Source organism: Lichenostomus cassidix, chromosome 7, assembly GCF_008360975.1.
Source record: "Lichenostomus cassidix isolate B80296 chromosome 7, HeHo_3.0, whole genome shotgun sequence".
Lineage (NCBI taxonomy): Eukaryota > Metazoa > Chordata > Aves > Passeriformes > Meliphagidae > Lichenostomus > Lichenostomus cassidix.
This window is the reverse complement of record NC_139488.1, coordinates 12931070-12946239: the sequence shown is the minus strand read 5'-3', so window position 1 is coordinate 12946239 and position 15170 is coordinate 12931070. Positions and strand designations below refer to the sequence as shown.

Below are 15170 nucleotides of genomic sequence, written 5' to 3'. Positions count from 1 at the left end.
TTAATCACTGCTCATTATCACAATTTTTCTACACAGCGCTGCTAAAAATGTTTGTTTGCAGTTGCCCTTGTACTCTGAACTGTGCCATTTCCCATGCATAGCTTCCTGTGCAGGGAGGCAGAGCATTAATACCCTGTTCAGGTAATTCGGAGAGCAGTGACACTCTGGCATAATTAAATAATGTCATCAGTTTCTGAAGTGAACTCCCTATGGTGAGGCACCGCATGACAAACCTCCTAATACGACACCTACGGCTTTCTTACGCAAAACTGACTTTGCTGTAATGTATTCCATTAGGAGAGCTGCAGTTTAATGGAGAAATCGTTATTTTATTTTATTGGCATTTCATGGATAACGTGGTATGAAGCTTCTGCCCAGTGGATCCTGCTATACTTTCATCCGGTTCAATTAAAGAGCTGTCTCTTCTGTCCTGCCTCTTCAGTGTAATGAGTTTAGATGCTCTCTGACAACAATGCAGCTTTTGTATTCCTGAGCCCCTTCCAAGCTCTCCTCTAAAGCCTCTACAGTTTTCAACAGCCACTTTGAAGTGTGGGCATCCAAAGCATGACACACTGTTCAAGTAACTGTGTCGTCAAATGCTAAATTGTGTCCGTCTCTGATATGTCTGTCCCACAGCTGGGACCCCTAGCATTCCTCCCATCAAACCATTCTCCCCACAGCCACCAGGCCGCGTGAGATCTCAGTCCTGAGGAAAAGGCTGGGAGAGAGGCTCTGCAGTGCTGCCGCTCTCCAGCATCAGGTAGCAGGCAATATGTACCACATGCGTTGTGACAGCAGGGCAAGGCTCCAGCTCTAATATCCATTGTCCTTGTCATATGCTCAAGATGGATTTTCTCACAGCAAAGCTGGACACATTTGTACTGCTGCTGTCTCTGAAAATCAAAAGAAAAGCAGAGAAAGCAGGGACAAAGGACCATTGCACCAGGGTGCCATACATGGCTTGGCTTAGCAGCTTCCTCAGGCTGTCATTCCTCGACAAGGTTTTTCTCCTTTCCAGGTCTCCTATTCTTCCTATTCCTGCTATGTTATACACGAGCTTGTGGATTCCTACCTTATATTCCTCTTACAGTCAGGTTTGCTTTTTTTTTTTACCCATTCCTCACTCTGAGTCCTTGCCTCTCCTGCACTGTTTTATTTATCTATTTAATGCTGTTCTCATGATTATGGTATTTGGGCACCAAGCAACTCGAATAAACTGTCTGTTTCATTGGCTCAAAGTGTTCCCATTTATGTCGGTTGCCTGGTAACAGCTGTTGTAACTGAAGTTGCAAAATTTTTAGTCAAAAAAGAACCCAGTGCTCCCAAACAGCCTGAACTTGAATAAAACTACAAACAGAGCTGGAATTTTCCACGCTTTGGGGCTCTCCAAAGCTGATCTCTCGCTGTCAGCCTGAAAAAGTTCTAACAAAACCAGATTCAGCCTCCTTAAAGTCCTGTGGGGGAGAATGCAGAAAGCCTCGGCTGTGTCTGTGCTCAACTCCTGTCCTTGCTGCACTCACAGGAACGCAAATCATTACCTGAGCCCTGCAGCTGGCTGGAGGCTGCCGGAGAAGCTCGCTCTTGGCTGGAGGGTGTTCCTGACTTCGAAATGGCAACAGAGGGTCTGTCTCTGTTTGTCTCTGCCAGTGCTTTCCACCCCGCAGGATTCGGTTTCGAAGCTAAAAGATGTTTCTAATTACAAGCTTTGCTGAGGCAGGCTGGGAGCTGGGAGGCTGGGTGAATTCAGCTGAGCTGAGGAGAGAGCAGAGGGTGTTGGCAGACAGGCACGTTCCCCCCTTTCTACCTGCCATGAAACCTTTGGTGCTGCATGCTGCGGCTCTGGATGGCGCAGGCAGCACTGCCTCAAATCTGACCCGCCCGTGTCCCACAGCCTGACTCATACTTTGGGTTGGGAAAACGAGCTGAGGAGCTGAGTGATAAGAAGGTGATTTTGCTGCTGAAGAAGCAGCTTTGATTGAAAGCTGTCATGCAGAGACGCTGAGTAGCAGCGATGCAAAGACTGGGCAAAGAAAGGGCACATGGCACCCTTTGCTGCGGGTTCTGACAGTGCCTTCCCTTGGAGCTACTGCAAAACAGCATCAGAGCATCTCCCCAAATTGCTCTTAGATTCTACAGCACCTAGTAAAAGCCCTGATCCTTCTGCTGAGCAGGGAGCACTCAAACCTTGCAGGAACAGACTTTCATGTGACCATAAAATAACTTCAGGGCCAAACTGATAACTGCTGCAGGAAACTGTAGAAACAGATGAAAAACTAACTGCTAACATTATAATGCAAAATCCATACTACAGAAATCAAGAAGACAGGGCACAAGATTTCATGGGCCAGTTACAGTAAAAAAATTAGAATTTTCACGCTTTGTTGCATTAATTGAAAAGAATCTAAAACCACCAATAACATTATTTCATAGTATTATTAATAATTATTCAGTGTTCAAAGTTATTTAATGATGAATCCAAATACAAACAAAATTAGTATGACCAGATCATAATCTATTTTTAAAAATACGAATGAGTTGTTGAAACAGCAAGCAAAAGAAATCAGCATGTGTTTGTTTGTTTGTTTGCTTTTTTCCTTATGGAATTAGTGGGTGTATTTCATTCCCAAAGCCTAGCAGAGGGCAAAAAGAGCATTTTGCCATCCATTTAATATGATTTCGGGGGGGTTGAGAAGCTGCTCGTAATGCCAACATGAAAACTTCCCCTCTGTGTTTGTCAATATGCGCACAGAGGATGGTGTGTGCAGGGTTTAACTGCAGAGCTTTTCAGGGTAATGTTCTCATCACAGAGGAAATCAATGCGATTTTCAAGCCTCAAATAAACCCAAATTTAGCTGCTTTGGGGAAGTAGCAGTATGCATTTGTGCTTCCCAAACTTTGGCCAGGGTAGCCAGCTTTGAGGTTCCTGAAGATCAGGCTTCTGCCACGTGAGATTAAAGACAAACCGAGGAGTATGATGTTAACAGATAACACTAAACAAGATTTGCTTAAATTTTCATGTCCTTAATTACTGCTTAAATATAATGGAACTAAATCATGTATGAGATTGTATTTTTGATCCTTATTGATCTCTGCGATGTGTCTAAACATGTTTGGGCAAAAAAAATTATAGCTGAAAAATATTATTTATTATTAAACAGTATGTCTTACTTTAAGTATCAATATTATGGCCATCAATATTATGGCCTCCAGCATTAGCTTTGCACTGACTAGAAACATAGGAGGTTTTTTTTTGTTTTTTTTTTGACAGATCCAGCACTTGGTAAATACTTGACATTGTCTGTACAGGTACAATCGTCGTTTATTTTCTGAAAAACCCTTTGGCTTTGCATGTAGCTAACAAGAGTATTACTTGCACTTTACCCCCAAATTTCATATTCCTCTTTTTCATCCTATAAAATGATAGTAAAGGTAAAATCTTGTTTGTCCCAAATGTAACATTTAATAAAAGGGACAGGAGGTTTGCTTTTTGGAGTACTATTGTTCTGGTTTCTTTCCCTTTTTCATACCTCTCTTCAAAGGTGTCTGGGTTTGGTCCATTGCCTCCTCTGTTGCCTACAGCACCTGAGCCAGCTGCATCAAGCCTTGCAGAAGCTGACTTGGGGCAGTCAATCACCCAGCAGATAGGTGGTGAGCCAGCAGGGTGGGAACCTCTAAAATGGAAGTTTTGGAAGAGTCCATGACAAACATGATTTCCATTTGAAGCCGGTGACTCCAATAGGAAATTATTTTCTTCCCTAGCACAGGAAAGATTAGTTTGTTATTGGGACAAGGGAGAAAGCTGTCAGCAGAAGCATTTATGTCTTGCATCTATTTATTTATTTATTTATCTGTTGTCCATCCCTGTGCTTACCTGCTTTCCTGAAGCCAACCACACTCGCTAATCAGGAACTACACAGTACTGCTTTGCAGCCATCTGTGAAGGGTTTATTTCTTCTGTCCAGCTCAAAACAGCATTCTCCTGGCATTGCCAGGAGTCTGGGTTGCAGGTTTAAATCAAGCCCTGTGCATTGCACTCCTGTTAAGCACAGTATAACCCCTGGTGATGGGACACTACGTGATGTTTCTCCACTCCTCCTATGTTCCCTAAAGCATAGGAATGGCTATTCAGGGATGAGGCTGATTTGAGTGGCCTCTTCAGCCTAGTCTGTGCTAGCTGCCAGCTCATCCTGAAGAGTTTGGGACAGCGGAGGTAGGGTTGGGGTGGATGTAACCAAGGAGAGGCTGCATGTGAACTGTTGAGGTGAGGGGAGAGTTTGTCCTGCCTTCTGGCTCTGTGCTTACAGGGCGCAGTCAGAGCCAGGGTCCCAGTGGGCACCAGTGGCAGGGGAAGTTGCAGCAGTAAGTGGCAGGCAGAGGAAAACGAGGGGCACAGCTCCAGGCACACTGAGAGGAGCTGGAAAATCTCCTCCTTTTTGCCACACAGACAAGTTTAGGTGGCCTGAGTTTCTTGCTGTAGCTGGTGGAAAGCTGAGAAATCCCTTAGGAGGAAGAGTGTGATAAAATGAGGGAGGGCTTTACACAAAGGCTGACAAGCTGTGACCAGAAGGCATATATTAATGAGGGGAAAGTTGAATTCTCATCTATTCCACCTGTGAATCTCCACTGAAGTCAATGTGGGAAGGCCTAAATGGCAGGAATATCTAAAAACCACTTGCAGTTTAATTATTGTCAAAAAGCTCTAAGAAGAATTTGAGTGGCTGAGGAGTTATGCAGTCTGAATATATATCACCACAGTAAAATCCCATTAGATGCAGATGAAACTACAAGAAGGTGATAGCCAGACTACAGAATAAAATCCTATTCAAAGACTGATGTAATGTATTTTTCCACTGCAGGGCAGGAGTGAAACTTCGAGTTATTGTGTAAAGAGAAAAAGAAACTTTGGCCCTTAGGGCTGCAGTAGGAAATATAGTTTAAAAAAAAATCATTAAAGAAAAATCCCTCTTGAAGACTATGATGTCTATTGATGCAAGGTGCTATTTGTTCTCCTACTGAAGACAGATTTGAAAGACTCTGCAATTACTAATAAATCACTTGCAATATTGAGCAATTACCAACAATGCAATCATAAAACAGTGCAATAACTAAATAATTATACGCTTGTTAGGAGAATATGTTATTGGGCTTCTTGGAAAGAAAGGGGAAGGAGGTGAGAATACAAAAGACAGGATATTGGATACCACACAAATAGCAGCAAAATACACTTCGCAGCCAGAATACTGAGTAGTTGTAGATACATAGGGCCAAATCCTAACCCTAAAGAAAATAAGGGCAAGTTTTAACTATTGATAGGAATTTCTTTTTTTAATAGGAAGATTTATCTGTCATACAAAATACTGAGTATGATGGCTGGAAGAGCTTTCTTCTGTCTATTGGCCATGTTCTATCCAAACCCAGTCCCGAGAGTACCAACTGTCTCAGCAGTATTCTCTTTATTACCTATCCTACTGATAACAGGCTGCTCCTTCCACTGGGGCCCCAGGGGCTCTGAGGAGAGCACTGCACTGCAGTCACAAAAGCATGTCCATGCTGGCTACCAAGGCCCAGCTGGAGCCACAGGAAGCAGATTCACACACTTCAGAGGCAGCTCAAACCCCTGCTGATGCATGGAGGTCACTCTTTCCATACCTAGTAATGGAGGGATTGGGAGTGCTTGGGCTGTAGATGTGCTGCACTGAGGTAAAAACCCCAGAGGGATGGGGAGAGAAGTGGCAAATGGGAAGCTCAGGTTTCATCAGCAGAAACTGAGAGTGACAACACTGCAGTTGTTTAGATTTTCCCCTCAATGAATGCGTGATTATTCCAGAAACAGCTGGAAAAAACATCTGCATAAATGAATTACTTCTTGGAAGGAAAGGTGTATATCAGTTACCATAAGCCAGGCTGATACGCCATTGGCTTGGCTCACTGGCGTTCAGCTGTTGCCTTAGGTGTGAAAGCTGGAATACAACACAAAACAATGAAGATTTTGAAATGCTGTTGGGAAATATTGCCAAGTGCTGTGGAACCAGAAAGCACACTATGTACTGTATACACTAAAGAAAAATATCTGTCGTTGAGGAGATCAAGAAATCATAGCTGAAGGATTTTGGATATGTTCAAGGATTAGGGACCATCTGGAAAAAGGATCATGTGAGGGAGTGTCTGTGGTAAAACATTAAAGGAAATGTGGGCTGCTGTGCATGCCTGACCCAGATAGTTTTGTAGGCACAGTCTACATAAGTAGAGCATAATTTATGGAGCAGACTGGAGACTGATACTCCTGCAAAGCACAATGTCATTCTTGGAATATCAAGCAATCTTTTTCAATAGTGATGGCAAATATGAGAGGAAGGCAAAGAGAATTAGGCTGTGAGCACTAGGAAAGCCCAGACTCCAGTAGCCAAGGGCTATGCTCCTTTCCTCCTCCTGAACAAAGGAAAGGAGGGTGGGCTCTGCTCTAATCCTCCTTCTGGCATGCATTTTAAATAAATCCTTTGTGGTCAGGGGAGGGGAACAGACACTTATACACCCTCCTCCTTCTGTGGCTGAAGGTAATGCAGCTGGCAACAGGGACAGCATCTCTTTCCACTGAGTCCTCTCTCCTCCCTGCTGTGTTGCTAGTGAGATTGATTTGTGATGATGAGACCAAAACATCCTTTCTCTTTGACTTCCCCCAAGGCTGATCTGGCCTGGGTGCCCAACGGTTATCCATGTTTAGAGAAAATCCTTCAGCTTTGGGGAATGAATGGGTAAAAACTTCTACCATCTGTAGCTCATATGACTGGACAGTACAAAATAGCCTGGAAGGAAGGAAGGGAAAAGGCAAGAGAAAGTAAACAGAAAACTGAGAATTGATGAGAATCTTTTTAAAAGCCTGCACATTTAGCTGTGATGTAAATGGTCTTCTCATGACTTTTGTACTGAAATAGACATGTAAAATCACTTACATTAATTAAAATTAAAGATACTGACCAGATTGTGACAAATATAGATGTTGCCATTAGCAGTCACAAACAACGGATGCAAAAAAAAAACAATAAAAAAACCAAAACCAACTAATGAAACCCAGAGCAAAAAAAAAAAAAAAAGAATGTTAAAAGCTAGAAGTAAACAGAATCTAGAAATTACATAATATTAAGCAGAAACCAGTGGTGGCCCTTGAAAGCTCACTTTTTTCTCTTGGATAATCAAAGGCCATATTGTGCCTCTAGGCACAGCTTTGACTAAGGAGAGATGAATAAATTGCATTGCTGCAGGAGTAGCCTTAGGGTGGGAAGAGCAGAGAGCTGGTGTAACATTGCCTTGCTCAGATCAGTAAACAAATGCAGCTCTGCTGTGCAGCAGTTCCCAGCCACCCTGGGAAGTGAGCAGCATTCTCCTAAGGAAGGGTGACAGTGGCCAGCCTCGTGGTCAGGAGAGCAAATCATCACAGTAAAGCTGTCACAGGACATGAGAGCATCCCATGGACACAGGCTCTAAAACACATATTAAACACAAGGTGTTCTGTATCACAGCTAATTTGACAGACTCCAGGATCTTAACCTGAATCTCCTTGATCAGTGCTGTAGTAAAGGGCAAAACTTTCGTTTTCTTCTCTAGCTCTAGAGGAGAATCCCTCATGTGCAACTGCTGAAAATTTTTGGCCACAAATCCCTGCGAGGAAAAAGTTGAGCCTGACTGATTTTCAGGGCAGCCTATGTGCTCCTGCATAACCTCCATTTACTATATACCCTGCTTGTACATTGAGCAACCTGGAGATGAGCAAGATCGTCATGGAGGGGTGGCTCAGACCAAATCTCAGGTGACAGTACACAGCAGATATTGTCAGAGAGTTAATAAACCTCTCTGTTGTCGTTTAGCTGACTATGGAGAATCAGGGAGAGTCCCGAGCTGGGCATACCTTCCACGATCTCACTGCCTGACTCCAAATGTATCTTTCAAAAAGTGCTGTGTCTTTCTGTGCTGTTGCAGAGCAGAAGAGGAGTTTGTTCCTTCTTGGATGTCCTGGAGAAACATCTTGTTGCTCCTGGACAAGATACATCACAGATAGAGCAAGAATGAAACTCTGATGAAGTGATAAGTGGGACCTTAGTGTTCGTTGGTCATGAACCACAAAATTACCCTTCATGCAAAATGAGGTGGAGATTGGAGTGAAGCAGAATTTAGTTGTCAAAGTGCAAACAGTAAGATTATTTCAAGATACGTGAACACAAATAAAAAAGAAATCTAGGATTATATCCACCTATGCTTTAAAGTTAGCTTCAAAAGGTTTTTCTTTCTCTTTCCATATGTCCTAGAGATCGTTATCACTAAGGTGTTTACATAACTTTGCGGCTGACGACCATTTTAAAGACGACTTTAAATATGTAACTTTTATACATAAATCTCCCCTAGGGCTTTATTAAGATTTTCCTTCCCCTCTGGATTTCTCTGAACATACCTTTGGTTTTTTTGAGGGACTAATTTCTCCACCTGCCAAACTTTTAAGAATGTTAATATCCTTTGGACCTATTTAGACAGCACCATCTCCTGCCCACACTGTAAACAGAGCTTGTTATCAACAGCTCTTATGCTTAATTAACTGTAAACAAATCCTTCTGCGATGAGCAAAACATTCCTTTCCACACTGTGGGGTGGGGTTTGGCCCTCAGTGTTCAGCTCTTGTGCACTCAGAGCACAATTCCCGCTGCCAGTGGGAGCTGGAAGGATGCACAGGTTCTCCCAGCAGGGCTGAGTGCAGCCCGGCTGCCTGCCCAGCTCAGCAGAGGGCTCGGCCAGCTCTCTCGCCCTTACCCTGCCCGGAGTGCCAGCAGGGAGCAGGAATCCTTTCTCTTCTGAAGCCCACCTAGACTAACTGAAAGTGGGTTTCTCCCATCTGCTTCCAGACTTTTATTTTGATATTATAGGGGGTATGGTACTGGATATTCAAGCACACTCTTCTTTCATATCCTTATAGAGCATAGATATTAAAAAAATGTATTTCTTGAACTAAATCAATATAGTTATATGAGCAGAAAGAAAATCCAAGGTGAACTAGGGGTGGCATCATGAATGGAAACTGAGAATCATCTTGCTTTGCAAGTCTCACAATTTCTTTATTTATTATTTCAACTTTAAATTAGGTTCAAATTAAACTTTAGCAAGAACCTGATTTTGTATAGATTGTAAACAGATTTTTTTATATTGTAGCTCTAAAAATTCTACTACAGTTTCCAAGAATATTTGTTAGTTTGCTTTCCCTTTATTCACCAACATTGTACCACTGAGACTTGGCAGTGAAAGTGGTTTTATTGATTTTCATTATCCAGGCTGGGAGAAATGCAAAATATAAACAGCAGAAATTATGACCCCTTTTTCCTTTAGTAATTGACGGGTTTACTGGTAACAACATTCAGTAAGTAGCAAACAAATACATTTTACTGTGTTACCAGAAAAAAGTTTGGAAAATCACAAAGCAGATCTCCAAGGATTATGAGATTGATTTAAATGATAAAGTTTTTCTTATTTTCTTTTCATCTGGTTCAACTTTATCCTCAAATCCATTCCAGTCTCTGAAACCCCAGAACAAAACATACCTGTAATAATAATAATAATATCTTAAGGCTCTTTTATGACTTTTTCAAGTTCCTGAACTCAGATTGACTGTATTCCTCTTAGATGGTTTATTAATGGCAGAAAAGAGGTTGAGCCAATAGTGCTCTAGGAGCATGTTCTTTGGCAACCCTGGCTACTGATGTCAAATAGTTAAATGCATAATGGGTGATGGTGTAGGAAGGAGACACTGCTCAGAGCCAAAAATTAAAGGTCAACACTTGTGTTGTCTTGTTAGCAGCAAAACTAGGAAAAATTCCTTTGTGTTTTTAAGCAGGTTGCTTAACCGGTCCATGTCTGCTGGCACAGTGATTGCAAATCTTCACTGACAATTGCTGACTGTTTTGGGATCTTTAGGTAAAGTCAATATAAAAGCGAAATGCTGATTATCCTTATTGCAATTTCCAGTTATAACAGAGAAAGTGTAAGAGTCATTAAGCCTAGAAAAATGTGATTTCAGAAGCTTTAAATTCTACTCCTCTGGCTGGCGCTGTGCTAACGCAGTACCGCTGTTGGCATGAATGGCCAGTGGGGAGGGCAGGGATGTTAGTGGGGCTGCCTTGGTGGTACAGTGTCTGTCCAGCAGGAAACTCCCAGCGGTACCAGTGTTACTCAGGTCAGGTATGGAGCTGTGACCACATTGCTGTCCTGTGAAACAACACAGGGGAGATGGAAGTCCTGTGCTTTTGCACAGTGGAGGGCTGACCCAGCACAAGGGATGACGATGTTGTAAAGTGAACTTGTACCTAGTCAGCACCTTGTGTGGTGGCTGTAGTGTTTCCCGTTAAATGCTTGGGAGCTTGGGAACTGAGTGTACAAATCTGACAGCCTGCAGTCTGTGTGGAGGGGAGCCAGAAGGGACATCAGACCAGTTGTAAAACAAACAGTTGTAATACCAACCCACGTGAAAAGTGCAACAGATTAGCTGTAATTTGGGCAAAGAATTTACCGTCATTAATGAAAGTGGAAGTCTTGTCTACTCCCCTTCCTGCTCCCAGCTGCTGGGCCCTGCCCTTGCTCTCCAGCCTGCTTTGGAATGTGTCAGAACCTTCTCTGCGTGGCCTTTGCTTGCCAACAAAGCAGAAAACCATATTTTCCTTTTCCTGTGTTAGTTTTCTACCAGACTGATGCACTGAAATGGCTCATGGAGACATCCAAGGAGCATCAGGTGGGAAAGAATGATGAAAAGGGAGGAAGGCAAGAGTAGTAACCCTCAGTGACAATGAGTTGTTAAATCTGCTCATCTCCTCTCAAGAAACTGATACCTGAATGTTATGAATATTATCTCATGGATATGTATTTGTGTCTGAAACTCATAACCAGGCTGCCTGCAAAGTACTGTAAGCTGACATAAATCAAAAGAAAAAAGCTCCTGTCTTGCTGTGTCATGTTCTCCCTCGGGCCAGCACAGGCTTTAAACCCTGTCATAGAACAGAGTTCTGATTTCTCCTGATTTTCTGGTTTCTGCAGAACTGATTTGGCTGAAAGCTAATCTGGCAAAAAAATTAATTTCCACAGCATCTCATTGCACAGACCTACAACTGTGCATGTTGGCACACAAAAGGGAATGGATGGGAAAAAACAGCTGGGGCCAGGAGGGAGCAGAAGTCCTCCTCTGGGGGGCAAAGCCAGTTTATGCTGCTTACAGCATTAGCTGGATGATGATCTACTTCACATAAAATATGGTTTAGATTTCTGTCACAGAAACAAGCAGGCAGCTCCTCTTAAGTGCACAAAAGCATAGAAAAAACAGGACCTCATTATTAGTCTGTTTTAAAAGTTGCTGTATTTCACTCTCAGTAAGTTTAAAGTGGACATAAGGATGAGATATTGATGACCTGGTTCTTAGAAGTTTTGTGTGCCCAGTAAGAAGAGGCGTATGTGACTCTGCAGCTGCTTTGGGATTTGGAAGCCTTCAGCTTGCAGAGGTTCATGAGGTATTTTTTTCCCAGGAAAGTATTTTTTGGTCATAGTTCCTGATGATCTCATTCAGGAGCAAACGCGGTAGAGATCTGATAAGTAAAAACTACCCTCATCTCTCTTTCACCCTATTGAATCTCAGGCTGTAGTTTCTTAAGAAGTGTTGTCTTTGAATTCCAGTTCAACACTCCTGGTCCTCCCATACTTGGCTTCTTAGTTGTGCCAATATGACAGCTTTTCTTGTCATACTGTTACCTGCATTGGTGGAACTTACTTTTGGAAAAGTAAGTTTCCCAATCCCTGAGGGGAAAAAAAATCCAACTCTCTGATAGAAGAAAGGGTTTCTTTTCAGAAAGTTGTGCAGACTGAAGTCCTAGGGAGAGTTACAGGTAAAACTTTGATATGTAGGTGTTAATTGTTACCAGATAGCTTCAAAGACTTTCAGACTGTTTCAGCATAAACAAATGTGTAATTCACCCAGAACACAGTAATGTCTTATTAGCAATACCACGCATAACTTTTAAACAAACACTGGCAGACAGTAAACACACTAGTGATTCCTTTGCGACCTTTCCTTACTCCCCCTTGTTGATGTGTGATAATTAAATACAATCACAGTTTCTGTAAGATACTAAGCATGTGCATTTAAAGACAACCTTTTATTTTCTTTCTTTCTGGAACAGCTATAGGTCCTTATAGTCTAATCATAGACACTTTGGACCCTGCTGCTTATGCTTCAGGTATGGTGCTGGGGAAAAAATGGTTTTAAGTTTTTTCGGACATATCAATTGCTCTAACACAAGACACTTTCTCTGTCAACAAGCTCTGTCCAACTCCAGTTGCAGTGCATATGACCTGAACTTTTCAGAACTTGAGAAAAAAGAAAATTATACCACGTTTTTTCCTCAGTGTGTCAGACTTGCTTATAAACAGAGAGGGAGAAAGTGAGAAAGGGAGAAAGAGAAAGAGAGAGAGAGAGAAGTCTTTACATTAACAGTCAATGATTAACCTAAGTAACCAAAACCATAAAAGCACAGGGGTCCAGGCTTCCCACCAGAACATCAGCAGCTGAACTAGAGGAGTGCCCTGAACTTTTCCTGCCTCCTGCTCCCAGTGATTCGGCTCTAAGGCTGCTGTGTGGGACTGCTTCCCCTGATCATTTCTCAGGAGCAAAGAAAGGTGTGAGGAGCTATTGCTCCCTACCCCAGGTAGCCCTGTTGTTCCCTCCTTACAAACCCAGCTTACAGAAATTGCTAGGAGTTATATCAAGGCTTCCCTTTTCCTCCTCCTTGATTATTTTTCATGTGAATCACTTTTGCAGCCTAGCTGACTTGCTGGTCCTTCCAACTGTTGGCAGGAATGCCCATTTAGCATGATGAATTGCTTTATAGTGGTGCTGACCCACGAGAAACCAATGAGCTCCGCTCTGCTATTGGGAGCCAGCAGTGAGCTGGCTTGGGGCTGAGCTGGCAGGGACACAGTGGCCACACGGGCTGACTCCAGGGAACATTTCAGCTGCCCCCAGCACTGTCCTGGGTACTCTGGAGGTGTTTCTGGTCTACAAGCTGTGCTACCTTACCCACAGTGTTTTCTGAAGAAGTAGAACATTCCTGTTTCATTGTATTGCATCTTTGCTCCTGGAGGCAAAAAGAAAGTAAGTTTTCTATGGCTCAAAGCATATGGGATGCACATTTGTTCACTTGCACATGCAAACACACGTACACACCCAGGGAAAGTAGTTCTGTATATGACTTAATAGATTGTTTCCCTGTGAATTGCTCTGAAATTCTGTGCACTGGTGGCAGACACTTCTGGATTTGAAAAGGCAGTGAGGAATTGTATACCGCCTGCATCAGTCCCTTGTGTCTGTTCCTTAGGAGCCAGGATGAATGTTCCACTTGCAGAAGCTTATGTGGCTCTGTCCTCATCTCATTCCAAAACGTCACTATTCACTTTAACCTTCAGCTTATGCTGTTCTGGCCCACTTCCACTGCAACATCTCTGGTACTGTCATTTGGTTACGTCACACAGTGCAGGGCTTGGACTGCCTGTTTCAATGCTAATGTGAATTGGTGGGGCAGTTTTACTGCAGCAATAGTCCCCTCGTGCTGTGTGATGTCATGCTGTGCTTTAGAGGTATTTTTATACTGCCTTTGCTTTGCAGTGATTTTCAGTAATACACATCTCTGTGTAGATTTATCAGTTATGACTGAAAGTATTTGCACTATGTTGAAGGTGGTCTAGTGCTAGGTAAGACGCAGGGAGCACTACTTGGTTACCAAATGGTACAGAAAAGTGTACTTAGCAGAGCAGCAGGTATTTGGGGAGTGCTGCAGAGCCTCACATCCCAATGTGCAGGTTGCATGGCCTCGCTGTACCACGTATTGAAGGGCACAGGCTGTCACTGTATTAGGCGGATGGGCTTCTCTATGTGTTCCTGTATCCTGTAGAGCAGATCTGGTGCTCGGTAGTGCCCGCAGGTCGCTGTGTGGTGTGGCAAGGTGTGTCCGAGGTCTCGCGTCAGTCTCCGTAGGTCGGGGCGGGCAGCTGTGCGCAGGTGTTTCACAGCTTCGCAGGGCAAGGGCTGTGCCGTGGCCCTGGTCGTCGCACCACGGTGCAGGTTGGGCACAGTGTCTCTCCAGGTGTATTTGGTGTGCCACAGGGTCTGCTCGATGCGCAGGGGATGCACCGTGCCTGCCGCGGTCCAGCCCAGCGCCGTGCAGGCGGGAGGGCTGCTGGCCTGCCGGCACACACCTGTGCGTGCCCCGCACAGCCCCGCGCTGCAGCCTCGCGTTTCCCGCCGGTGGCTGCCGGCGCGTACCGCGCTGGGTGCACCCTGGCTGCCCGCTCCGCACCGGCGGCGTGCGGGGGCACCGGTCCTGCGGTCGCACGGGGAGGGTACCGCCGCCCACGGCGCTGACCCGCGGCCCCTTTAAACCGAGCCCGGCGCTCCGTGCCCCGGGCGAGCGCCGCCGCCGCCCGCGGCCGCCCCGCCCGGCCCGGCTCGGCCCGCGCCTCCCGGAGCGCCGCGCGGGGCGGGGCGGGCACGGCGGAAGGAGAGGCCGCGGCCGGGCCTCGCTGCCGGCGCTGCCCGCGCTCCGAGGCGCAGCCCCGCGGGAGCACCTGCCGCCCGCCCCCGTGGGGCCGCCGAGCCGCACCTGCCGGCGCCGCCGGGCCGGGCCGGGCGCCGTTCGTGGGCGGGCAGGGCGGGCATGGCGGCGCGCTGAGATGAAAGTGACCGTGTGCTTCGGGCGGACCGGGATCGTGGTGCCCTGCAAGGACGGGCAGCTCCGCGTGCGGGACCTGACCCAGCAGGCGCTGCAGCGCTACCGCAAGGCCCAGGAGAAGGTGAGGGGCGGCCGGGCCGTGCGCGGAGCCGGGCCGGGGCGAGGGGCGGCCGGGGGAAGGCCCGGGGCCGGCGCGGGGGGCGGCCGGGCTGGAGGGGCGCGGAGGGGCGAGGGGCTGCCGGGCCCTGCTGCCGAGGGGCCCGCGGCCACCTTCCCCCTGCGGGAGTGCCCCTGCCAGGTACTTTGTGCGAGCAGCTGATGCCGGCGGGCTGGGAGCAGGTCCCGCTCAGCTGCCCAGCCAGCAGGGCTCTCACTGCTGTGCGTGTTGACTAACAAACTTGAAACAGACACGAGCGTAACAATAACTTA

At 45.5% G+C, this 15170-nt stretch overlaps 1 protein-coding gene and 1 long non-coding RNA gene across 7 annotated transcripts in view; one reads left to right on the top strand and one right to left on the bottom strand.

Moving 5' to 3' along the window:
* Nucleotides 1-6529: 6529 nt before the first annotated feature.
* Nucleotides 6530-14427, bottom strand: LOC146434572 (uncharacterized). Its single transcript, XR_014853280.1, has 3 exons — nt 13359-14427; nt 7904-8026; nt 6530-6803 (listed from the first exon to the last, which is right to left on the bottom strand). It is a non-coding gene; the product is annotated as an uncharacterized LOC146434572 (long non-coding RNA).
* A 129-nt stretch (nt 14428-14556) lies between these two features.
* Nucleotides 14557-15170, top strand: part of PARD3B (par-3 family cell polarity regulator beta) — a 398314-nt gene continuing 397700 nt past the window's right edge. For 3 of the 6 annotated variants that reach the window (XM_085066248.1, XM_085066247.1, XM_085066246.1), the window contains exon 1: nt 14559-14862. In XM_085066248.1, coding sequence (XP_084922374.1) covers nt 14743-14862 — 120 coding nt within the window. In that variant the 5' untranslated portion in view covers nt 14559-14742. Of the gene's footprint in view, nt 14863-15170 lie in introns of all 6 variants that reach the window. The other 3 variants (XM_085066251.1, XM_085066252.1, XM_085066249.1) reach the window with 2 other exon arrangements.